Source organism: Pavona decussata, unplaced genomic scaffold (genome assembly GCF_977016875.1).
Source record: "Pavona decussata unplaced genomic scaffold, jaPavDecu1.1 SCAFFOLD_102, whole genome shotgun sequence".
Taxonomy (NCBI): Eukaryota; Metazoa; Cnidaria; class Anthozoa; order Scleractinia; family Agariciidae; genus Pavona; species Pavona decussata.
Window position 1 is genome coordinate 4,385,264 of NW_028145517.1, and position 24,730 is coordinate 4,409,993.

Sequence of the window (24,730 nt, forward strand, 5' to 3'; positions counted from 1 at the left end):
ACCTGGCCCTTAGAGACCAAAGCTGATTAACGAAGTATTCTGGGGGAGAGCGGGTAGATTACGATAGGCATATATTGAGTCTTCATAAATTTAGCCTAGTGGCTCGTAACAGGCAACACTAATATTACTTCTCCTCCCGAGATTTGGGGGAAAGCCCCCACAGCATTTTTTCAAGTTTCCCTATAACCGCTCGCCTACACACAACGTTTCTCGTTAGAATCAACGACTTTTCCATCAAAGAACTGGTCCAAAATCCAATAGGCTACATGGCACGCAAAACTGAGGGAAGCACTTACTAAAACAGATTAAACAGGAAAGTGCCCCTTCCATCGACCGATGCCATGCTGGTGTGCACATTTCGGTACTTTATCTAGTAAGCGATGCAGGCTGACATTTCATCTTTCATTGGGAACTTAATTGGACAGAATTAATTACCTCTTTCAATAGTTTTTCACGTTGGTGCAAAAATCACTCTCGAGGTCACTGCGGAGCGTTGTTTAATTTAAGTCGCGTCATTTTCAGCATAAAATTTCCCCGAAACGAAAGGTGAAGTACATTGAACTTAATGTTGAAAACGAAGACGAACAGTTTGGTTGAGGAAAATAACTGTTCAAGCTGTAATGTACTGAAAGGCCAGAAGGAAATAAAGCTTGGATGGAAAACCTGGAGTGTGCACATCTAGTGCGCATGCGTTCCCTTTCCGCTCGCTTAACTTGGTGGGAATTTCCGTGACGTCACTAAAATAACTTACTTGCATATAGCCGGCATAATGATGATTTTGATGAAACATGAGGTCGATGAAAGGATGTGAGAGTTAGCTTTCAAATAAGGCATTACACGTTATTCCCCAACAAAATCGCTAGAACAACTGAAATATCAGTATCATCGTTAACAAATTGGCCCGATATTTCGGTTTAATGGCAAAAAAAGTGAGAAACATAAAAGGATCGTAACAAATTGAGATTTAAAATTTAAAATGTGTGACAATGAGGGTTCAGATCTATCCTGAATCACCGTAGATTTTGTAATGAAGATGATGAAATGTCACCTCAAAAATTAGCACAAGCATGAGAAACTATAATATACACTTAATGTATGGTCCCGACGGAAACAGTTAGTTTTGTTTTCCCGAGAGTCCTGATGTTTCCGAGACGAAGTCGGGACTCTCGGGAAAACAAAACTAACTAGTTTCCCTCGGGACCATACATTAAGTGCTTTGTTGTATATTTAGACTTTCCCTTCAACAAACACAGCAAAACAAACAAATAAACAAACAAACAAACAACTGAGAGGGCAACAACTGCGGAATTGTATCCCGGTTGGGATACATTTATATTTGATCAGGGGCACGTGACCAAGGATCAACCAATCACAGTGCTCGTTTTGTTGAGTGAAAGTCTAGGTATGTAACAATCTCTTTTGTTTCACTTATTGAACAGATGATCCAGCTGTGTTACCTCGTTCAGCCCTCAAAACACGTTTTGTTTTAGTCATGATACGAGAGGAGAAAACTGTATTTTAACAATTACCTTTTTAAACCTTCTCAATGGGTGTGAAACCTATCTGCATCCGGGGGATGACTTGTGGAAACGTGTTTAATGCTCCTGCCTACCCGTGCCATGAACACTGACCGAAGGTAAATAAAACGTATTTTTGTTACAGACTACAAATGTAGGTCTTTTTCTCATTGCCCCTGAGAAAAAAATAATAAACGGGTGGTTTGTTTTACACTGGTATGCCACACCACAAAAGAAACAAGCTCTAGAGCAGTGAAAATCACCTTCAAAGTAAGGTCCAAAACTTTCGTCGGCTGAAAGCTCCGTCAAGAACTCAACCTGGGCTATATTACGCCTCAAATTTATTTCCACGAAAAGAGTTAGCCTTATTCCATCAAACGTTATGCATGCATCTTCAAATCCTATCTTTTAGATCATTTGTGTCAATTTTAAATCAGGTGTAACTCGTTAGGTTAGCTTTGGGCCGTTTGTAAATTTTACTTCATAATTTTTAGTATCACTTTTAGTAGGTAATTTAATTAAGCTAGTTTTGGGCCGCATTTAATTTTTTTTTCAATTTTTATAGAATGTTTAATATTGGAAAATATTCTTTGTATGGGAATTTAGTTCCCCCAATTATTCTCCGGTCATGCGCTTTTTATATCTTTTGTAATTTCATTTTTATTGTACATATACTAGCATGACAAAGAATTATTAACCTTAAAGGGATACTCTAGACCCCAAAACAACTTTCGCTTAAAAGGTAGCATTTGGACTATAATAAAGGGTAAACGGCACAAAAAGTTCAAAAGAAAAAAGTAAAAGGCCGAAAATTGCCGCAGAAAGGCGAAATTTTCCCCGTTTTGAATACCGGAAGTAAAAATCGTGTTTAGTGGAGCACGTGATCGATGACGTAGAATGAAGAACCGCTCTTGTTTACAACACTGAAGACAATATGGATTCTGGGGATTAGCGCAGTTCTTTTGCTTGCTTTTCTTCTGAACAAAATAGTACAATCGAAATTGCCGACGGAGCTATATTAGCAGAGCTATGAGGGCGCTCTGTCGTATGTGTTTAGCCGTGTAACAGCGAAGTGAACTCGGTTACGGACTCTAGAAAACGAGTGCGAAGAGGTGTTGAAGAGCGGATTGGTAAGCGACCAGTTATGCATTCTACTGATTCTATCGCAAATTCGGTGTATTTCACATCCGCAATGAGATTTCATCGGCGTTTGGATACGTTTTGAGTAGCATTAAAGTTTCCTTTTTATGGTACGGCGTTGTTATTTGAAATCCAGTTTAGTTACATTTTTAAAAAAAATCCACGTGGATTTTACCCTGGAAATTGGCCTGTTAGAGACACAGCGTACAAAACTCAGCGAAAGCTTGGAGATCTGGGCAGCTTTCATTATAACGATTCACACTTTACAGGAGCGGTGCCTGTACAAACAGCAATACTACGACGAAGTCTAAGCACATAAATAAATTAGGAAGTCATTGTGTTGTGCTGGGCCTTTTGGGACGTTAAACGAGTTTATATCTTTCATGCCATATTGCATATTGCGTTCTATTGATACCGCATTCGAGCTCACTTTACAGGGATTTTTTCCGCTAAGTAATGTGACTGGCAATTTTTCATTGTTTTCCATTTTAAAGCAAAATAAGGCCTTTACCTTTGATATTATGCTGATTTAGAAAACGGTGTTCACCTTTGTTGGTCATTTTGCCCTGTCGCGCCGCGTATACAGCGAATATATATGACAGTCGCGTACCTGAACTGAACAAGATGAATGAAATAACTGCGATACTACGCGTGTTCGAAAGGTAAGCTTAAGTATCATTATCGGCTAATGCTAGTTTTCTTCAGGCTGCACTGCAATAACAATTTCTTATTATTTTTCAAACATACAGTGAACCCTAGCTAGTTCTGGTGGAGTAGCTTGTTTTGTAATCTGTCTGGCGCGAGCGGCTTCATTGGACGTGCTGTCCTCCATCGGGCCTATGCTCTTATTTTCTGATAGTCCTTCTTTAAAACAAGGTTGAAATGGCGTTTTGTGAGCTTTTCATCTTTCCACAGACACAGCTGTGATAATTTGTGGTTGAGCACAGTCTTCAGAAAAGTGAGCAGAGGTCGTGGGGTTAGCAAACAAATCGAATCGCGTGTGTCCGAACCATCCGTACAAAACCCGAAAGAAATGCCAATTATTAAGACCTTCACCGTTGTTACTAGAATTAAGCATCAAGCAACCATAAATCGATACGGTATTATTGAATTTTCCTCAAAACACGAACTATACATTTTATTTTGGAATTTTAAAATCAAGCCATTTACCGAATCTTGCTAAAGAAATCCAGGGGAATCTAACCGGAAAAGGTTTGACGAGTTCTTCTTTCTACGTCATTTCCGGTTTTCGGCCCAAGCGCTGCTTCGAATCCCGTGACGAGAAACTTTTCGTTTTTTCCAGGCAAAATAGCGGAGATCGAACTCCAATTTTGGTAAATATCTTTTATTAGGGTCATAAGCTTTCTGAATTTGGAAAGTTGTTTTGGGGTCTAGAGTATCCCTTTAAACTTAAACTTATTGCTGATAAATAAAGCAAGTGTTATTTCATTCAGTCCAGCTGATGGCAGCCTTTAAAAAGGGCCCACTTTTATGCCTTTTTTGAAATTCTTTTGTTTCAGTTCTTACAACTAATTATGTTTCCATTTTTACAGTTTATTCCACTGTTCTGTGGGCTAATGTTGTCACTACTTTCGACACTACTCAGCAGTGGGAGGCATGGCACGTGCCACAACACAATGGTTTGAACTTGCTGTTTACTTATTCCTCAGCTCACACGCGACCCTTAAACCAAGACTAGTGAGTACCCTTCATCGATCGGTCAACCTTTATTTGTAACTGTTTGGGTGGCAATATAAATAAGCAACAAATTCACCGAATTTAAGGAGTAAAAACGTATAGTGTAAAGGTTAGGCTGTTACATGAAACGGCTATATACCTAAAATACCGAAAACTAAGAACAAAAGAAAAAAAATCATACCTTGGAGTTTAGTTTGCGTCGGGCGGTATAACACATGCTGTCGTCACTCATAAATTCACTGGTACCTGCTAAGGTCGGCTCGCACGCACCAGTGGGAACGATCTTTCTAAAGAAACGGTTTGGTACCAGTGCCGCACACCTCGCGATACATTAAATAGTTGCGGTTAGCAAAAACAAAAAATCAAGCCAGCCAGTCTGAAGTCAACGACCAGTCGGAGCACCAGAAGTCGCTCTTCTCCCGTATTTTTTTTAAGATGTGGACAATTATCGCAGTTTTCTGCGCAGGATGCTTCATCGGAACGTCTTTTGTGCTTGGCTTCGTGATCTGCAGGATGTTGCAAGCTGTGGACGGCCAACCAAGAAGGCAGCCTCTTAATCACGCGGCAAGGGAGGGGTCGAGGGATTCAAGACAGCGTAGTCCAATTGACCATACAGTGCCTCAAGCTCAAGAAAACGAAGACATCTGGCAGCCGACAGACAACCAAACGGTACAGCACGAGAGACAATATGAAAGTAGAAGAAGGTGTCTCAATGACAGTTGCATTCGTGTCGCTAACCGCCAGCCTCAAGAACATGACGAGTGATGGTAGGTGTGTTAACTAAACTGTTTAGTTGAGTTTGCTCGGCAACCCAGACTAGAATTTTAACATTTATTTGTCAGCTTACATACCCGATATTTTTCTTGTGTTCGAGCGTAATCAAGTCTTTTATTAAAGCTGTTTGCAAACTGACCCAAAACAGTTAAATATCGGGCCTATCGATCGTTAATCTTGCATAACCTGGATTTACAACCCAGCGAGCGAGACAAGCTGGCGAAGCAAATCACTTTCAACTTGTAAAACGCACGCGAAAACTATAAAGTGAGCCTGCTTGCTGGCTAGATAAAGTGTACTATTTTTATCTATGTGTTCACTACAATTCATGATGATATTAAATACACTCTTTTTTATTCAAGCACAAAAGTAGAATTATTGTAGGAGTATTTCTTTTTCCTGCTACTAACGAAAATATAGGCAACACTCTCTCATAATATCGCGCAAACACGAAACTGAGCGAACGTCGAAGATACCACGTAGTACCATTAGTTTTACATTTATTTAACATCAGTGACTGAAATTTAATGTTAGCAGGTACCAGCAGATATGTAAGGAAAAGGTTTCAGTAAAATAAAATATATTTAAAAATTGTCATTATACTAAGTTATTAATAGCAAAATGGTCCCACCACCTAATTCTTCTCTAACATTTGTCATCTTTAACAACTCATGAGCCGGGAAGATAATATTTTGATTCTTGATATTTGCTTTGATACCACTTGGGTATCTTCATTTTAATCCAAAGTAAATGTTCCTTTTATTAACTTTCCTGTTTAATTTTATTTTCAGTTTCACGAACGTTCCACGGATTCCAAACGACACAAGCGGAAGGTTTACCTGTTGGATAAAAACAATCACGTGCTATTCATATCTGTTCTTTTTGTTGTTACTGGTATTTAGTCCTTCTGAACGAAGTAGCGTACTAAATTGTTGTATACAAGAGATTATTGTGATCATAATATTAGTTCAGTCATTCTGTGGAAAAGACTGCCCAACCCTCAACTAATTGCTTTAAATTATACAGCTTTATTGTAGGTAGAATGTCTCAACGTTTTTCAAAAAGGCGTCGCGGCATTTAGCAGCTGTACTAGCTTAGACGGCTTCAGATTTTTTCAGAGTTTATCAGACATAATATAAAATATTAAAATGTTGTGGTATGATGTCATTATCTAGACACAAAATCACCGTTTCTCTGTTTTTAACGGAAAAATAAAAAATAACTAGCCTATGGTAGAGGCATGTTTTGCTCTATTTTATTTTACATTTAAAAATAGCATTTTAATACAGAGAATTGGTCAAGTTTATCAGACATAATATAAAATATTAAAATGTCGTGGTATGATGTCATTATCTGGACACAAAATCACCGTTTCTCTGTTTTTAACGGAAAAATAAAAATTAACTAGCCTATGGTAGAAGTATGTTATGCTCTATTTTATTTTACATTTAAAAATAGCATTTTAATACAGAGAATTAATCAAGTTTATCAGACATAATATAAAATATTAAAATGTCGTGGTATGATGTCACAATCTAGTCACAAAATCACCGTTTCTCTGTTTTTAACAGAAAAATTCAAATTAACTAACCTATGGTAGAAGTATGTTTTGCTCTATTTTATTTTACACGTAAATATAGCATTTCTATACAAATTAAACTCTGAGCCGGTTTGCTAGGAATTGTATTATAATTATGCACAAATACAGTATCAGCCCACCTGCATGGGGTGGCATTTGAAAAGAAGAAGTAAATTTGATTATTTAAAATCAATTTTCAGGATATTTCACAGCATGAATTTCCCTGGGATGCTATTTTACTGACTTGCAAAGTTCGTCGATTTTGCTGAATTTATCAGAGCACTTGCATGTTATACAGCCTTTGATTGCGTTTTGTCGCGCATCAAACACACATTAATATAGAGATTTAGCATCGCGTTTACGTGAATCGGAAAACGTCACCTTGCCGTTTCACGTTTTACGTGTGCAACGTCAACTCAGAATGGACTGGAACTAGTAAACACTGTAAGTTGGCAACATTACAAAATGGCGGCCAAGAGACGGTATGTTCATGAAGAAAAGTGTGGTAAGGAGTGAGTTATAAAGGATTTTTAAACACGAAACTTAATTTGCCGTAGTATGACTTGCTGGAAAAATTATTGGGGTACTTTTTTTCAACAATTAACAACTTATATGTATAAGAAAAAAAGGAAGAAATACTTACGTAGTTCTCGCGTAGACGGCAAACGCGAAATAGCCTGTTTTCGCGTAGAAACGGCAACCAGCAACCGGGAAACGCGAAAAATGGCGGGAAAATTGTGGTCACGTGGTCATTTTTGCCGTTCGCGTTCCACGTAAACGCGATGCTAAATCTCTCTATTGTTGAGTACAAACCCGTCAATACGAACACCTCGTAGTTATGTGTTCCCAATATTTTGGTACAGGTGACGCGTTAAACAAGGGCCCGCACTATAAAAGGCATAGCTCCTCCCACCTAAACGTTGTGGACTCGGTATTTCAAGAAATAAAGCTAAACGTGTCTTGAAAAAACATCCTGAGATGTTAAAAGAATATTTTGGACAAAATATATCGAATTGAGCCGCAAATCGCTAGCTTTATTCACGCGTCAAATACGCATACGAATTTCAAATATATACTCTCAATACTCTATTCTATATTGCCGCTACATTGAAATGACTGGCGGCTTGGCCAGGCCAAAGTGTCCTTTTATAGTGGTGGTCCGTGTTTAAACAGGCGTTTTCGAGCTGAATCTTCAAAACAGAAAACAGCATCAGATAACCAGACATAAAGCGGCCACTGTCTACTCATTTTTCTTATAAAATGCCTGACAAAATGTGACGTCATACTGGTGACCTAAAACAGCGAAACAGCCAATCAGAGTGCGTGTTTAGTATAATCAAAATTTCTAGGCGTGTGTCTATATATTGCAATGCAAAAATGTCTCTCATATCAATATTTCAGAATTTTTGTATGATTTCAATGATGTTTATAAACAAGGAAAAGGGGAAAATTTATGAATATTTGGGAAAATAACGAAAACAAATCGATTTTTAAGGTGATTACAAATTAAATACCAAAACAGTCCGCTGACAACCCCGAAGTGCTCTCTGGTGGTGGAACTGACCGGATTGCACTCTTCCAAATGCCGACTTTGCTGGAGAGAATACAATCAAGATCTGCAAGACCACAGTAACAAACTGATGAGTGGTGCTGCATCTCTGGTGTTCAAAGCCACGCATGCTAATGTGGTAGGTAACCAGTCAAACGTTTTCGCTTTACGTAATACAACCAAGAGAGGATGAAGGTAAGAGAGGTAATCCCCCATATAGACCCTATTCCCATCGTAATCCCTCTGAAGTTATTTTTAGATCTCCCGCGAGATCCAATGTCCCAAGAGGGTTAGGTGTTAGCCAATCATATATCCTGAATTTTACCCACGTTGACAGCTGAGCCGATTCCCACGCAATGCTACGCGTCTTTCGCAAATTGATCTAAAAACAAAATGGCGGAACATGCATACAGAAAGCGGGGCCTGCATATGTTTTGTGGACGAATGCGAGTTTAAAGTGGCTGTATTTGGACAACGCAGATTGGAAAAGAATCGCTCCGGCATGATTTGTTTTAGAGCCCAGCTGTGCGGAAATTATGCAAGAATATTTAGCTGGCGAAAATTGAAAGCCGTTATTGAACAGACAAATACAAACATCTCAACCTAGGAACGAATTTCGATATTTTTATCGCAGTGAGTACAAAATCCCTTCAGTCATTAAAATCTACGTTCCATTAGCTTTCTAATTACGCATGTAGTTAAGAGATTCGTTGGAAGAAACGCGAGAAACAAATCTTTTTTCATGCAAGAGTATTACATTTTAATAGCTGTCGAAACATTGAAAGCCGCGATTGAACAGACGAGTATAAACATCACAACCTCCGGCAAGAATTTTGATATTTTTATCGCAGTGAGCACAAAATTCCTTCAGTCATTGAAATCTACGTTCTACTTACTTTTAAATCACGTATGTAGTTAAGAGATTTGTTGCAAGAAACGCGAGAAATAAATCTTTTTTTTTATGCGAGAGTGTTACATTTAGCTGTCAAAACCGCGATTGAACAGACGAGTATAAACATCACAACCTCGGCACGAAAATTTTGATATCTTTATCTCACTTTGTTCAAATCCCTTTGGTCATTGAAGTCTACCTTCCATTAGCTTTCTAATCACGCATGCAGCCAAGAGATTCTTTAAAAGAAAGGTGAGAAACAAATCTTAGCTTATTTATGCAAGAGTGTTACATTATATTTGAATTGAAGCCGCGATTGAACAGACGAGTATAAACATCACTTCCGCGGCACGAAAATTTTGATATTTTTGTCACAGTGAGTTGTAAATCTCTTCGGACATTCAAATTTCAGTCTATTAGCTTTCAAATCATGTGTATTACTAAGAGATTTGTTGGAAGTAACGCGAGAAACAATTTCTTTTATGGAAGTGTATGATGGTGATTAGCCGTTGTAAAATTGAAAACGGTGAAAGACACGTAACGCGCGAGGTAACATTATCCGCGAGAAATCGATACCTTCTAAAAATAACTTCGGAGGGATTATGATGGGGATAGGGCCTATAAGGGGGATTACCTCTCTTACCTTCATCCTCTCTTGATACAACTTAATAAGTTTTAAGTCCTCGAATTCGATAGTTTTGTTACTTACTTACAATTTCACTTTAAACCAGTCAAAAATTAGTGAAGTATAGCCCTGGTTTTGCTCCTTTGTTGTGTTGACCTAGCTCCCTCTGATTCAGCAGCTGCAGCAGGTTTTAGTACAAGAAGGCGAAATTAATGTAAGAACTAAAACAAACAAGCACAGAAGGAGGCGCGTCAGGGGCACCAAACGGAGAAAGTTGAAACAGTTGACCGACAAAGGCACCGCTTTCTATTTTCCCAGATCGTTTTAGGTTCTTGGGAAGGGCTATTTAAACAAACAAACATAGGTTGACGTGTTGAGATTTTTTCAAACGAATATTCAAGTTCCCGGTCAAGTGGTAAAAGATCTTAGCGAAGCGAACCTTGTTGCCAGAATTTCCAAACTGCTGTTAGCTCAGTTTCCAAGCTGAATCCTAGCTAGAGTTTGTAAGGTAATTTCGCCGTCGTAAAGAGCTAACTAGCCATTTCACTACTTTGTTCCACCAAAAAAAAAAAAAAAAAGATTTCCAATGTTACAAAAATTTGAAGTGACATTTCACCAAGGAAAAGTCAAACGAAAACTAATGTAGAAAATCTGAAGCGATGTAAGCCGCTCCCGAACAGACACCATCGAAATTTCAAACAATGGAGAAATGCCTCAATGGGTTTACAGCTTCTGGCGGAGTTGTGTCTTTAAGGATCTGACGATTTCCTGCGAAATTAACAATTAATACTTTTTGTTCCGAAGTGAACCTCAGTTAGAATCACCCGCTTTCTGGTGGATCAGACTGAGCACTGAGGAACGTTATCCGGTTATTGTGCGGCGTGTTTTGATTATGTTTCATTATACAGTCACTAGCGTACAGTGATACTAGGGCTGCAGGTGCTTTCTCATTTATAAACGTAAAATGTGGAGTCATACTAAGTTTACTAATGGGAAATCCGTCAAACATTAAACCACAAGTGACATCAAAGTTTGTGATTGGTTAAGGAGAAATTGCTTTGGGGCCATCGACAAAACGAAATCACAGGGTACGTTTTTTTTTTTGGGAGAATCCAAAACGGATTTGTGATCTCAGATCATTCGAATCATGGTGCATCAAAGGAACCGACGAATCCACTCTGCAAAAGGATTCGTCGGTTCCTTTGATGCACCATGATCCGAATGATCTGAGATCACAAATCCGTTTTTGGACTCTCCCCCCCAAACAAAAACACACACACAGTCAGGGAGAATGAGAGCAAGGGAAATTTCAGGATCACGATAGTTCCAAACTGAAACCGAAAAAACAGCGTTAAAAAATCAAATCGGGCTAGATTCACGAAGCCTTGCTTAGTTGAGACGTATCCTATGTATTGTTCTTAACAATAGGCTATTCTTGGACTAACAATAGGCTATTGTTGGACTAACAAAAGGCTATTGTTGGACTAACAATAGGCTATTGTTGAACTAACAATAGACTATTGTCGAGAAACAATTTTTAGGATACATCTTAATCTTAACCTTCGTGAATCCAGCCCCCTGTGCATTCGTTGATAGAGAATCCACCATGAAATTGCTTCTCTTTGGGCTCTCTATCAGAACTATCAGCGGGTTCTGGACGTCTGGAGTGAGTGTGAGTTGCATAAAATTTAATGTCGGGCGTAACTGCTAACGCTAGGCGTTCAGCCCAGTCACATTCAGTATTTTAACGTCTGACGATAGCATTTACGCCCGCTGTTAATTTTCATGCAACTCGTCCCTGTTGTCTGGGAAAGCCGTCCGGTCCTGTACGTACACGTCATGTGATCATTTTAATAGTGAGTGCACTGGCCAGCCGTGCCAAAGTTGAGCACAGGGCTTCAGCGAGTCTTTTTCACTTATTCCGATTAGCCGCCACTTCGCGGGCTACCTCCCAACTCTTAAAATTATTAATAAAAATAGCCATGAAAACGTAGCGGTGTATAATAAAATACTCAGGTTTAAGTTAGCGGGCTGGACGAGGAAATATCTGGCTAGCTGCACTCGCTCAGTGCGCACGCCATGCGAACCGAATATTTTCTCGTCTGGCTCTCCCACTAAGTCAATAAGTAAGATTCTGATCCAACATGACGGAAGAAATTCTAAACGTCACTTGCCTGTCGAATGCATGTCTGACTTAAGTTCGACAGTTGATTCAGATGTCGAGCTTAATTCTTCTGCCCCAACAAGTTGAATTCAATTCAATTCGGCGACCCGACCAAAAAGCATCTTGCTTAACCGGACTTGATCGTTCCTGGAATAGCGCGTTGCATAAGTTGCGCATGTCCAGATTCGAATTTAAACGCATTTTGTCCTTAAATCAGGATTCATTTATTTAGTTAGTTTCCGCTTTGTTTTTTGTTTTCTTTTAACGTAAGCAAGAATCAAGATCTCCAGAGCGGTTTCGTGAAAAAAATTGTGGAACTATAACACCATACAGCACCAGGATTCTGAAAGGGCATTCATCAAAAATAATATGCAAATGTGGTGTATCTGTGTTTACTTTCTGTCTCCTGGTATAACACCTAATCGATCTAATTCTCCATTATCATGAACAAAAAAGTTCGCGCAGATCAGCTTTTATTTGTTTCCGGTGAGCACCTTGTTTGACAAAACTGAAAATAATAAAAGAAAGCCTGTATTGATAGAGCTAATTTACGAAGCCAAGATGGCGTTTGGAACAGTCTTGGAAAGGTTGGCCGTGGTAGTCTTGTTCGTGACAAATGGTGAGTATGAAAACTGTGGCTGATTTTTGATTCAGCTCTGCAACTAAGGTAGATGATAATTTTAGATTTTTCGGGGTATGGGTCTAGCCGTTTCATAAATACGAGCAAATAATCTCATTTGCTATATTTTATCGAGCCCTTTCGTTAAAATGCAGACTGATCATTACTTTCAAGGTTACCATTTTATGTTTATCTCGTTCAGAAATTTTGTTAACAAACTCGTTCCTAGGAAGGGATAGTCGTATTTTCATTGCCGAGTGGCTTGCCTTTTCTGCTATGTGTTTTGCTCGCTTAACATCCATCCGACAATTAATACCGCTTGCCAGCTGAATGCAACTGTGACCAGTACCACGAAATCGTAAAGTTCCACGATTTTGTTTTGCCAGAAACGAAGAAAGGAAATTTAAGAAGTCAGATCACTTGCAAGAGTTGTTCAGTTGCAACTGCAGATAATCATCTAAACGCCGATTGTCAAGTAACCGTGTTGATGTTATGTTTATGGACCTATTCTAAGACGACCGCCAGAGCCTTAAATGCTTACCAAGAGATCAATCAAACATCGAAAAATATCCCGATCAAAGAAGGCTTTTGTGTTTTAGTTTTTAAAGCTTAGAGTCGTGGATTATACAAAGTTACTTGAACATGATGGAGAGTACTTAAGGAAAAATCAATTCTCGTCACCTCCTTTCACAACCGTTTTTGACAAAAAGTCAAACAATAGTTCCCAGCTTACTAGCTACATCTGCAAAGAAACAGTTTATAACATCAAAAAAAGCGGTCAAACATGGTATCTTAGAAAGAGTGAGCGTTTTATTTCAGAATGCTGCGAAGTTATGGTCGTTCAAATTGAAAAGATTCGATGGTATAGAAGAAGTCATTTTAGTTTTACTCTTACTTTAAGTACTGAATTATTATGCGTCTATGCACTTCACTGCATCTTTCCCTCAGTTTTCAATTAATATTTGTGTTTAGTCAGGATGTTAACACAATTTCTGTAACTAAAAACTGAATCAATCAGACATGTTCCATTCCAAGGCCACATAGCGGAGTTGGAATAGGAAGTGGATAAAGTGATCAATGGGAGGTCATAAAATTACTTGAAAAATTTAAAAGCACCAAAGCGGTTCTTTTAAAGCGGCTCTTTTGAATCGTTTCAAATAAATTTAAACACATTCAGGGCGGTACGAACAAACGAATTACCGGCGTCCGCCAATTCAGGATACACTTGTATCTAAGTACGTAAAACCGTTATAGCAGAACGAGAACTGATTACATGTGCCTTTTAATGTTGGACAAGAAACCGCTGAAAACAGCTCTTCGGTTGCCTAAAACTGAGGTCCATAAATCAAGCCGAAAAAATACACGTAAAAAAAAATAGAGGTAAGTTATGTGCTAAAACCCCAATGAGCACAAAAGCAATTAATGCAACCATTATCAGTGCAACACAGCAGGCTGTGTTCTCGAGTATTCTTTGATTCACGATTCCGTTTATTCGCTTCAGTATAGGCGGTATATATTTTTGAGGAAGGGTTCGCTTAAATTATGAATCGTTTCGGTACCGGCCCTTTAGCCTGGCTTTTACGAGGACAGTGAAAAACAGCCTTTTCGAAGCCCTCTTACAGACTCAAGGTTATTGCTTGAAATGATAGAATTAATCAGTCTCGACAGCACCTTAAGTCTGTAAGAGGGCTTCGAAAAGGCTGTTTTTCATTGTCCTAGTGAAAGCCAGGCTAAAGGGCCGGTACCGCAACGATTCATAATATAAGCGAACACCTCCCTCAAAATATATACCTATAAGCGAATAAACGGAATGGCAAATCAAAGAATACTCGAGAGTATAGCCTGCTGTGTTGCACTGATAACAGTTGCATTAATTGCTTTCATTTGTGTTCATTGGGGTTTTAGCACTTAACTTATCTCAAATTTTTTTTACGTGTATTTTTTCGACTTGATTTATGTACTTTAATTATCGACCAAACGATCTTCTCTGATTAAAAAAAGGCAAATAAAAGAGGTCATATTGGCGCGCTTCTCAGTAGCAAATTGTTAACAGTCAGAAAAGAAAACATAAAACACAAAGTGATCATCGCTTTATTTGCTCGTGATGAAAAATAGATGGAATATATTTTGAACTGCGGACGGCAGGTGTTAACTTATGGAAGAAACTCAATTATGAAACTTGTACGTTTTTCGCTGAAGCTTGAATTTTCAAGCTTTCTTTTCGCAACAGCTCAAGTTGCGTACATAATTGCGATGGCTTTCAGTGTATTTAAATCTTTCATCCTCAGTTTAAATATATTATGTTCCATATATTTATTCTCACTTAAACATCCTTCACGGATTTATTACAAACTCACAAAATGACGAGCTGCCAGTTGATACAGCACTGGAGCAGATCAGATGAGCTTTTTTTTTTCAGGATTTTTTCTGTTGCGTTCATAAAGGCACGGTCTTCTGTGCAATTATATACATTGAGTATTGTAAAACCAGATGTATCAAGGTAGTCAGCCTATAAAGTCTATTGTAGTCTTCAATATCACGCCAACAAAAGTCCCGACAAACTGACGCCGGCAAACACAAGCACCACATTACTTTAACTCTTTAACTCCCAGGAGTGATCAATATGTAATTTTTCTTTACATTATCAATACATTGTCAACCAGACAGGTGATAAGAATAAGGAAGGTCATCAACTACGTGCTTTTGGTTGATGTAACACTACATTCTCTGAACTAACTTTAAAAAGAAAGGGTTAAAATTAAAGAGTTGGATGCTTATTCCGCAAGTAAAATTAAACCAGGTCTGACCAACTTAAACAGTACAATAAAGAAATCAGAGCGCTTCGTTTTCGAAGCAAACACAAGTAAATGTTTTCAAATTCTAGAAAACACCTCAGGATAGACGAATAAGGGGTTTTTGTCCATCACGAATCCCAGTTTTTTTGTGCTCAAATTTCTGATCCCCAATCCCAAAAAAGTGAAAAATTTGATCCCTGATCTTCCAAATATCACATACCTTCATTTCTTCAAGTTACTCTGACGATTCCATTTCCATGAGTGATGACTCCAAATTCTAAGACTGTGACTGAGACTGACTGGAAACAGGAGCCTGGTAAAACCAGTGCCAACTTGAAGTCTGGTTTAAAAGCCAGTATACTGTGGCTCTTCAACCAAGCTTGAACCCTATATGCAAAAGGCCAGGTTAAGGACGGTGCCTACTATTGTTACTGCGCATACGTTTTGCGCATCTCGAGATACTCGGGTTTCCTATGGGTGGTGCCCGCTAATACAGGAATATTTTTGCGCAGTTTAAAACCATGCGGAGAAGGTAGAACTTAGCAAACGCTTTTGGTATCTCAAAAGAAAATTGGGGGTAACCATGCATTTTTCAGAGATAATTAAGCTTCAATTTAGGAAAAAATCCCATACATTGCTTCATATTTTGGCGCTTTTTTGCGATATTATTGCTTAATTATCTCCGAAAAATGCGTGGCTACCCCCAATTTTTGTTTTGGATTCCAATAGGCCTTCCTATGATCTGCTTTTCCCGTATAGTCATAAACCACACAAAAATACTTCGATATTAGTAGGCACCGTCCTTAAACTTGATATTAGGGAGCTAAAGCAACGACGACGGCGACGGCAACGACAACGCCACAAAACAATACGTTTAATGGGCAAAAACAATCGCTCTGCATGTGCGTTTTACATTTTGGTACATTTCTTTGCCGTCCTCTGCAAAACAACAACGTGAAATGACCACATTTAAGGTTTTGTGGAAGACGTGAACGCACGACGGTGATTTTTTCATTTTCTTTCTTAACTTGTACGCCACTCCTACCAATTTGGTTCCTGGATAGTTCGCCATTTTTGTAACAGTTGAGCGAGTTGAAATAATCGCGAAGTGAGTAGCACAAATGAAATAAAGATGTATTTTCGGATGACGTTTTCGTTGCCGTCGTCGTTGCTTAAGCTCCCTATTCCTGGTAAGTCTGGTAACCCTGGAGTCGTTTTCCATTCAGCCAAAATTTTCTGTTTTGACCAGTCGAAATGCACTTGGAAGCGTGGATCAAAATTAAATTTCTCGGACCAAATGGACGTCCTTCCGAGGTTTTTTTGGGCTCAATTAAAAGCGCCCCAGGTCTTGAGATATGTCCAGAAATGCACGCTAATGAGACTCACGAACTTTAAATTTAATTCTCACTAAAACACACACAATTCTGTCAAACGTGAAGTCATATGAAAACGAGAAAAAGGCCTGTTTTATATGAAGTACCCAAATTCAGAGTTTTGTGCATTTCTCGACATAAGTGGAGGTCTTGCAAATAACCAGGCTCTTAAAAATCTTGGTCAACCAGGTTATAACTCTTAAACAGCCAGGGTTACAACGGTTAAACCAGACTCTAAAAGTCTGGATGAACCAGGATAACCCTGGTTGGCATGTATTGACACCTTGTTACAACCTTGACAGTGTGCGAGTAAACCATTATTGGTTATTGTTTGCTTATTATTGGTTAAGACAGTGGCACAAATTTTCAGTTTTAATTAATAAAAAAATCGAAGGATTAAACAGTGAAGCTGAACATAAACAGCGAGAGGGTCAGGCTCGACGCTAGGTGCAAGTGTCTCGCCTCCCTATTGCACCCTCTACTTTGCGCCTTCTACCTAGTCTTATTGTGGAATGATCCTCTTTCGTCTTGGTGATCTCTTTATAGTGGCTTTAGGGGCGGACTACATTCTTACTGGGACAGTGAATTTTCGTGTACAGCGAGGCGAGCAGCTTACAATAAAAGGTATCAATCATTTCTTATTGATTCACTGTATGTATTTTGAAATTTTTTTTTACTGAATCAGGTAACATGGTGGTACATGGACTCAAGGCCGAAGAGATCTAGTGTATACTTTATCAAATATCATAAAATAACGAGATACTAGGATCATTCTGATTGGCCAAAACGCCATGGTTTAATCTATCGATAAATTCATAAAAACTGTTTTTTATTTTATTTATAGTTATTTTATAAAAAGCAGTACAATGCATTTTCTATGGCTTTACCGTATAACTCGGGGCGTGAAACCCACTTGGGATGTCGGGAGAACACTCGAAAGCTTGTAAAATCGCTCTCCTCTGGCTCGTGATTTACAAGCTTTTCTCGTGTTCTACCAACATCCCGCTCGGGTTTATTACGCTGGTACACCCAAAGAAAACGCGGTCTGTTGCTTAACTTAAACACAGGTCTAAATGGTATCTACGCTAAGAACTTTCTGATAACAACAAGAAAATAAAAATAGACTACACAATATATTAGGTTCGACTCCTGATAGTTGCACTTGGATTTCATTTTCCGAGTTTGCCTGTGTTACTCACTGAATAGTAACATCATTCTCAATATTTCTGTTGTTTTTAAAACGTGGGCTTTCGAAATAAAAAGGGGTAAGAAATCAAATCAATTAAAACTGAAGTAACTTGTGATGATCGTATTACTACCTATATAATATACATATTTTTCATATTCCAACTTTTTTTTATAAAATAAACACTGTTCTCCGAACAACTTGATCGTTCCTTGTCGTTGATACTGTCATTTTTCTTAAGCACCTAGCTACCTGATTTTATTTACTGTTTCATTTTACTTTGTTTTTCTATCCAGGTTATTACAAATACTGCCGTGCTTCCACCAGTTGCAAGTCTTGTATACGGCAAATTTATTTGAACTTGTTCACTAAAAGCGTGTGCCTGGCCAGCTTTGGACAAGCTAAACTAGACTGCAAGGAGCATCACTTCACTCAGCAATTCACTGCTCCAAGTACAGCAGGGTCATATAGTATTAAGGTGAAGTTTGGCAAAGGCACCCTCCTACTTAAACTGGGAGCGTTGCATGAGTTTCATGAAGGCGCTGTCGCACTACTGGTTTTTTCTTGCCAGTTGCAATGTAGCACTGACGAGAGCATTGGTATGAACCAGTGTCCGGTTGCTCAATGAGCGGATAATGTTATCCAGTGGATAAATCGCTACCCAGCAGATAAAATGTACTCCAACTAAAACATTTTATCTGCTGGATAGCGACTTATCCATTCGTTGAACAACTGAGGCCAGGTGCAGAAAACCGGAATGATATTACATGGTGGGGCTTATTTCATTATGTTCTAAAAGTTAGCCAGAAGACTAGTAAATCGCAAGATGTCCATATTTGCCCTCACCCAAACGTCACTGACATAGGTGAGACTTCTAAGTAGACAAGTCTTCCATGTTTTCTAACATTCCGAGACACGCGTAAAGCATGTATTCTTATACTTGTATCGCTGTCACCATTGCGTTGCAACTTGTCGAGGACAACAAACTGATTGCCTCGCATAAAAGCGCCTTTACCATCCCACTCTTCCGCGCCGACCAGAGTGGTTTGAACATAAGTACTTGGAAATTTCTGACGGAAATTGAGATACTGTGCACACAATTATGCTGTTATGAAACAAAACCAAGAGCAGATGTATGTATTCCTTAGCATCATAGCTGTTTCAATTGTCGTTTTTGCTGTCATGGTCACTGTTCTTTTCATTGACACTGTCGGCGTCATTGTCAAACAAGAACTGAATAGCAAATACGAAATTGGTTACTGTCAATGTCATTGTCAGTATCATGTAGTCACTGACATTGTCAAGGACAGTGTCATCATTGCTACTAATATACTGTGAGTTATTTATTGCTTGAAGATGGAAGAGAGACTAGCCTATAAATGCATATCAAATCGTGTTTCAAGTTCTGGAAGAACTATTGGTACAGTCACGGTTCAAGGTTAGTTCTTAAGGATAATTGCAGAGAAGGGTGATGAGTAGGAACAAGGGAGGCTTGAAAAGAGAAATGCTAGGCGAGTTAAAACACATTTGAAACAGAACAATTGCCGCACAGACCTTTGGTACGAGGACACTCAACAAGCCTCCGATTGTTAGTACCGAGTTTTTGGTGAGCTGGTAAGAAAGACGAAAGCACTGTCTGCAAACCAAGTAGCTTCGTAGGCCTCCAACCAACTCGGGCAGGAACTTTGGCAGACACTACCATTCCCATATGGGTCTTCACACTCCCTTAATTCATTGTGACTCAGAGGTCAGTTAAGAAGTAACTTGAGCGCAAGACATCCACTTTCGAAGAAGACAGTTGTCAATCATGAAACCTATTTTACAATGACGAGAGAAATGGGGTGAATATTTTGTGGTCTCTCGATGATTGAAACAACTGAGATTTCAGCGTCATCGTTACTCGATCAGTGGTAACTGCTGCTAGCCCATTCGTTTCTCTAGATACAGAATAGAAAATCTTTCTCGTTATGGGACTTGAGGCGCAAATGGGTGATCAAATATATGTGACCAAAAGGAAGGCATTTGCATGACTGGGAACGCTAAAACATGAAAAAAGATGAGAAAGTCAACATATCCTGACTGGGTGATGGAGTTTCTTATAAAATACAATTGTTCTTTTGAGGAGTTCCAGTTATGATGTTGCCATACCTCCATTTTTACTGAATGACATGTGCTACGTTTCCATGATCTTTCTCTGATAATTCCAAACTCTCTTTGTAGAACCACCATCTATAGTGAACAAGACCAATTCAACAACTGTTTTTACTGGGGATGCTCTGAATCTTTCCTGTTCTGCTCGCGGCTATCCTCCGCCAATAGTCCGCTGGTACAAAGACGGCCAATTTGTCCACGAAAATACGAGCCTGCAATTCTTCTCACTCAACATGTCAGACTCAGGTCTTTATATGTGCAATACATCCAACATTGCCGGGAGTGATACGTATGAGGTGCAAGTGCTGGTGCGAGGTAGGGACGAGTAGATACTGTTCCATGGCCAGGGTCAACCTTATCTTCGCCAATGAGGTCAAAATTTTGTTTCCTTTTTTAGACAACGATGCTGAGATTCACAATAAAAGAAGAAATGTTCTCCTTCTTTTCCAGAGCGAAGACCTCTTTTAAACCAAGAAATCTCAATTTACAACCCTGACAAGTTACTTCAAAAGTAAGTAATGATGAGTTGTAGCACCTTACCAATAAACTTTATATTTTTTATCCTCCTGTTAAACTTTTACCACTAACAACGCCGCTGCTCCGACTGTCGGCACACTTACGTTGTCTATCGTTACCAAGTCTGCCATGTCCTACAACCGATCTTCCTGTCAGGTTCTTGGCATTGGAAAGTAAATTAATTAAGTCTGGGGCTTCCATATTACCTTTATTCCCTCTCATAACTCCATAAGGCAACCGATTAGAACTTCAGAACCAGTTTTCAGCAACTCTTGGGTTGTGCCGAACAATTACGATGTGAGAAGCTTTTCAAACCAGAACGAGATATTAATGTCCGAACAAATAATTACAGCTTTTTGACTCTTAACATCGATGAAAGCCAGTCCCAACACAGATGCATTGATATGATGGCACTGTACAGGTGCAACCCCATAGTCTGAAGAATGCCTACTAGGGAAAACTACTCATTAGTCAGGAACTCAGTGCAGATCCTGCAAACGATTCTCTTTAAAGGTACTATATCCTGGACGGCAAGGCACCAGCGACAGACACCACACAAGAAGTGAAATTCCAAAAACAAGTAACAGCATTCAATTTAGTCACTGTTCTTGAAGTTTATAAATTCGCTTCAGTGACATTTGTTTGATTAAGCCGTGACAAAAATTCAGGAGCCAACATGCGATTGACTAGGGCCCCACGGTCATCGAGGAATAGAAGTGATACGTCGATTTTTTAATGTCAAGAAGCCAGGACAGGGAAAAGTGCCAACATTACGAACCATACTAATTATTGCGACATTGTTGTTCCGCTTTACAATTTCTCTTTCTTTAACAGCGATTCAGTGATATTCAGAGTCTCTTTCACCCATGATGTCTTCTCACGTGACCACGCATGGAATGTAGTATTGGTTTGGATCCTGCCTCACTATGCAGTCTTTCTGAACCATGAGCCCAAGACAAACGTCACCAGTTCCCACCCTGGCGAGTATTATATTGGGGTAGGTTAGTCAAGCGGACCGTCATCTCTCCGTTGCCCGAAAATATCTCTCTACAAACCGTAGTCTTTTATATTTGCCCGCGTTTAACAACTTTTATGAGAAACATGTGCTCCGACATATTGACACTCCCCAAATTTTGCTAGGTTAAAAGATTGTGAAGGTGCTTCGTAGCATGGTGAACATGATCTATTTTTTAATCAATTAATCGGCTACTGATCAATTTTAACGAAGAATGTAAGTAACAGAAATGCCGACTGAGAGGTCTATGGATGGCCGTAAATTTTCATATTAAATACGCCCAGATCTTCGATTCATGATCTCCACCATTGTCGACTCTCCAGACACAAGGGCTTAATTTATCCATTTATTTTCACCAGATTGGCCAGATTCAACTTGCAGCTTCCATGAAAATTAACATAACGGTTCAAATTGATCCTGGAGGAGAATTATCCGCTGGACATCACTTCCTGACTATTCCGACATACACAATGTATGAACAGCGCATGACAGGCAGCGCAGCAAAGATATTCGTGGGCTCAGTTGAGTCTGTATCGGCCAACTTTACAGTGAAAGAAGGTAAGTAAACTTTTTTTGGTAGCTACTCTAATAGCGCCTCTGAAAGCCAAATTGAACGTTTATAAATGAATGACGTCGCAATGCAACTAGTAATGCAAATCCAAATCAAACAGAACTCGCAACTTGTATTTCCAACATGAGTTGGCAGTATGAAGACCGTTTTGTTTAAGTCATTCGGTTACACCTGTTAAAAATAATATGTTGGTGACTGTTTCTCATCAGGTGGTAAAAGAAGTTTTCTAATGCATCCATTGTCCAACGAAGTGTTCTTTTGTCAAACGAAAACGAGGTAAGCTGATTTGACTTGCCGTTACTTGTAACCAGCTACTTCGCGATTATTCCAACATCGTTCAACTTGTGCGAAAATGGCGAACTACCCAGGAACTAAAATGGTAGGAGTAGCGTTCAATTTACGAAAGTGAATGAAAAAATTACGGCTTGTGCTCGCTTCCTACATAAAATCTTGAATTTGGTCATTTTACGACGTTGGTTTGCAGAGAATCAGTTTTGTGTGCTATCTGCCGGAATAATCCCCGGCGTACAAGTTTAGTTTGACGCATGGTTGGATTGTTCGTCAACCGAGTATCGGTGGAACTGCGACATGAATGTAGAGTTGTTAAGTTCTCTTCACGCCGCAACACATACTGGCATAGTTTACTCAGGTACTTTTTTCCTAATATTTTTGTGGTAATTGGACAATTCTTTTTTTAGTGATCAACAACCATCATGTTACCTGTCCACTGATGGTAGTCACTGGAATGGTATGTCAGATTGCCTCTTTTCTGTCTTTTAGATTCATCTTTACCTTTGAATTGTTCTTAGTGCAGGAATTTTGTCTTTAGGAGTTGACCCAAGAGTTAAATTAGTTACGGGGATGATTGTACGCGGCTTTTTCAAGAGGATTTTTGCGACGACATCCGATGACCGATGTCACGTGGTTAGTGGGGAAGACCTTATTTGGAGATGTATTGCTTCCGAGGAATGGCAGAAGGAGACATCTTCAAGTGACTTTGTGCGCGCCATCTTAGTTCCCAGAAATCTCAAATCTGAAATTCCGCAGAACAGTTTTGTTGCTTCGAAAAGTGATGGGACAATTTCTTATGGAGGTAAGACATGACAAAAATGATTTAAATAGTCGCTTTGGCCCTAAGTTCTTCTCGATAAAAAGTGTTGAACAACAACTTTGCAAGAGAGTATGAAGATAGTAACACATGCTCTGTTCCAGCAGGGGTGAAAGGTACGATAATTATTCACGTCATTTTAGGGGATAAAAGCGCTTTATAGCAGTTATTTATAGTTTCTGGTAGTTTTGATTTCCGTGAATTTCCACTGAAAGCAGGAACTGGCGATTGAACAGCTCTAACATTCTGAGAAACTTCACAGACTGCAAACGAACTACCTGGACGGACCTTTTTGAAGCCGTGATTCAAATAGTAGGGAAGTTGTTTCTGATATCAGCGAATCTTCTCGTGTTAGACTAACCGACTATGTGTTTGGTCCTAAACACAGGATCAGCAAAAGGATTACACAAGAAAGAGCAAAACGGAATGTGGCACCTCGTGGCATTATGGGACTGTCCATAAATGAACCTAACCAACTAAAAGGACACCTACCGTTCAATGCATAGTTGTCACTTGGATTCCTTTAGCTGTACGTCGTATTTCGAGATAAACTTTCCACCCAATGCTTGAACGCCTCAGTCATGTCACACGAAGAAAGGTAGCTAGAGGAGTACTGTCTACTTAGCAAGGGAGTATATAATGGCCGACATAGGATTACACGGTTATCACCTTGTCACAGACAGCCTTTTTTCCGATACCTAAACCTGTAAATTTCTCAGACTGGTGGTTTTTTCCATACTGAAGATTAAAGGGGCAGTGTCACCTATTTTTATTGTCAGTTTAAGTAACCAAAAAGACATTTGTATCGATGTAAACATGTAAAATAATGGTCCGGTTTTGTTAACAATAACCCTACTAGTGCACAGAAACTAGAATCACTCATCTTTGGCTTCAGATGGCTGAGATGGAAATGGATGGAACTTAAAAAATTGGCCAACTTTTTCAAGTTCTCCCTGTGTATTTTGGGAAAATTGCTAAAAACTGATAGCAGTTTACTGTTCCTCCCACTGTTCCTCTTACCTCATATTTTCCTTCCTGGCGCTACAAGAGCAATTTCATGTTAGAAAAGAGGTTATTAGTCAACTATTAGAGCAGTTGTGACCAGAATACAGCAAAATCTCCGTGACCGTGCCCCTTTAAACTCATTTTCTTTTCTACTGTAAGAATTACTCAACTCTTAGACTAGAGTTGAATTTTATAATAACATGGAGAAAATATTAAACAATTATCAACTACAGAAATTCTTAAACATCTCATAATCAATTTGCAACTGACCAAGTTCATTGCTTCCTGTCTTGATTTGCACGAAAAATTGTTACCAATCTCTGCAAATGTAATCTAGGAAATAACGGTGTATGTTTTAGCCATACTGTATATATTAACGGTCGTACAAATAAAGCTACTTCTTTTGACGGTGCTTATAATTATTAATTCAGCAACTGAAGGTTTTCAATATGC

The 24,730-nt window shown here is 39.1% G+C and overlaps 1 protein-coding gene and 1 long non-coding RNA gene across 2 annotated transcripts in view; one reads left to right on the top strand and one right to left on the bottom strand.

The window, feature by feature from the left end:
- The window catches only part of LOC146471755 (uncharacterized), a 108,946-nt gene that overhangs the window by 46,084 nt on the left and 38,132 nt on the right, over nt 1-24,730 (bottom strand). Inside the window, exon 3 of the long non-coding RNA XR_014866700.1 lies at nt 15,573-15,739. This is a non-coding gene — a long non-coding RNA (uncharacterized LOC146471755). The remainder of the gene's footprint in view (nt 1-15,572; nt 15,740-24,730) is intronic.
- Nucleotides 12,356-24,684, top strand: LOC146471758 (uncharacterized). The gene is made up of 12 exons (XM_085120291.1): nt 12,356-12,557; nt 17,272-17,349; nt 18,208-18,389; nt 19,268-19,349; nt 20,132-20,377; nt 20,513-20,573; nt 21,413-21,575; nt 21,953-22,151; nt 22,374-22,440; nt 22,863-22,912; nt 22,994-23,257; nt 23,661-24,684. Exons 1-12 carry the CDS (start codon nt 12,500-12,502, stop codon nt 23,732-23,734), a joined length of 1,524 nt encoding a protein of 507 aa, XP_084976417.1. The 5' UTR covers nt 12,356-12,499; the 3' UTR covers nt 23,735-24,684.

Coding starts and splice junctions, on each gene's coding strand:
- LOC146471758 (XM_085120291.1), top strand. CDS start 12,500: ATGGCGTTTGGAACAGTCTTGGAAAGGTTGGCCGTGGTAGTCTTGTTC. Junction 19,350..20,131: donor TGGTACAGTCACGGTTCAAG/GTTAGTTCTTAA, acceptor CTCTCTTTGTAG/AACCACCATCTATAGTGAAC. Junction 22,441..22,862: donor TTTTGTCAAACGAAAACGAG/GTAAGCTGATTT, acceptor TTCTTTTTTTAG/TGATCAACAACCATCATGTT.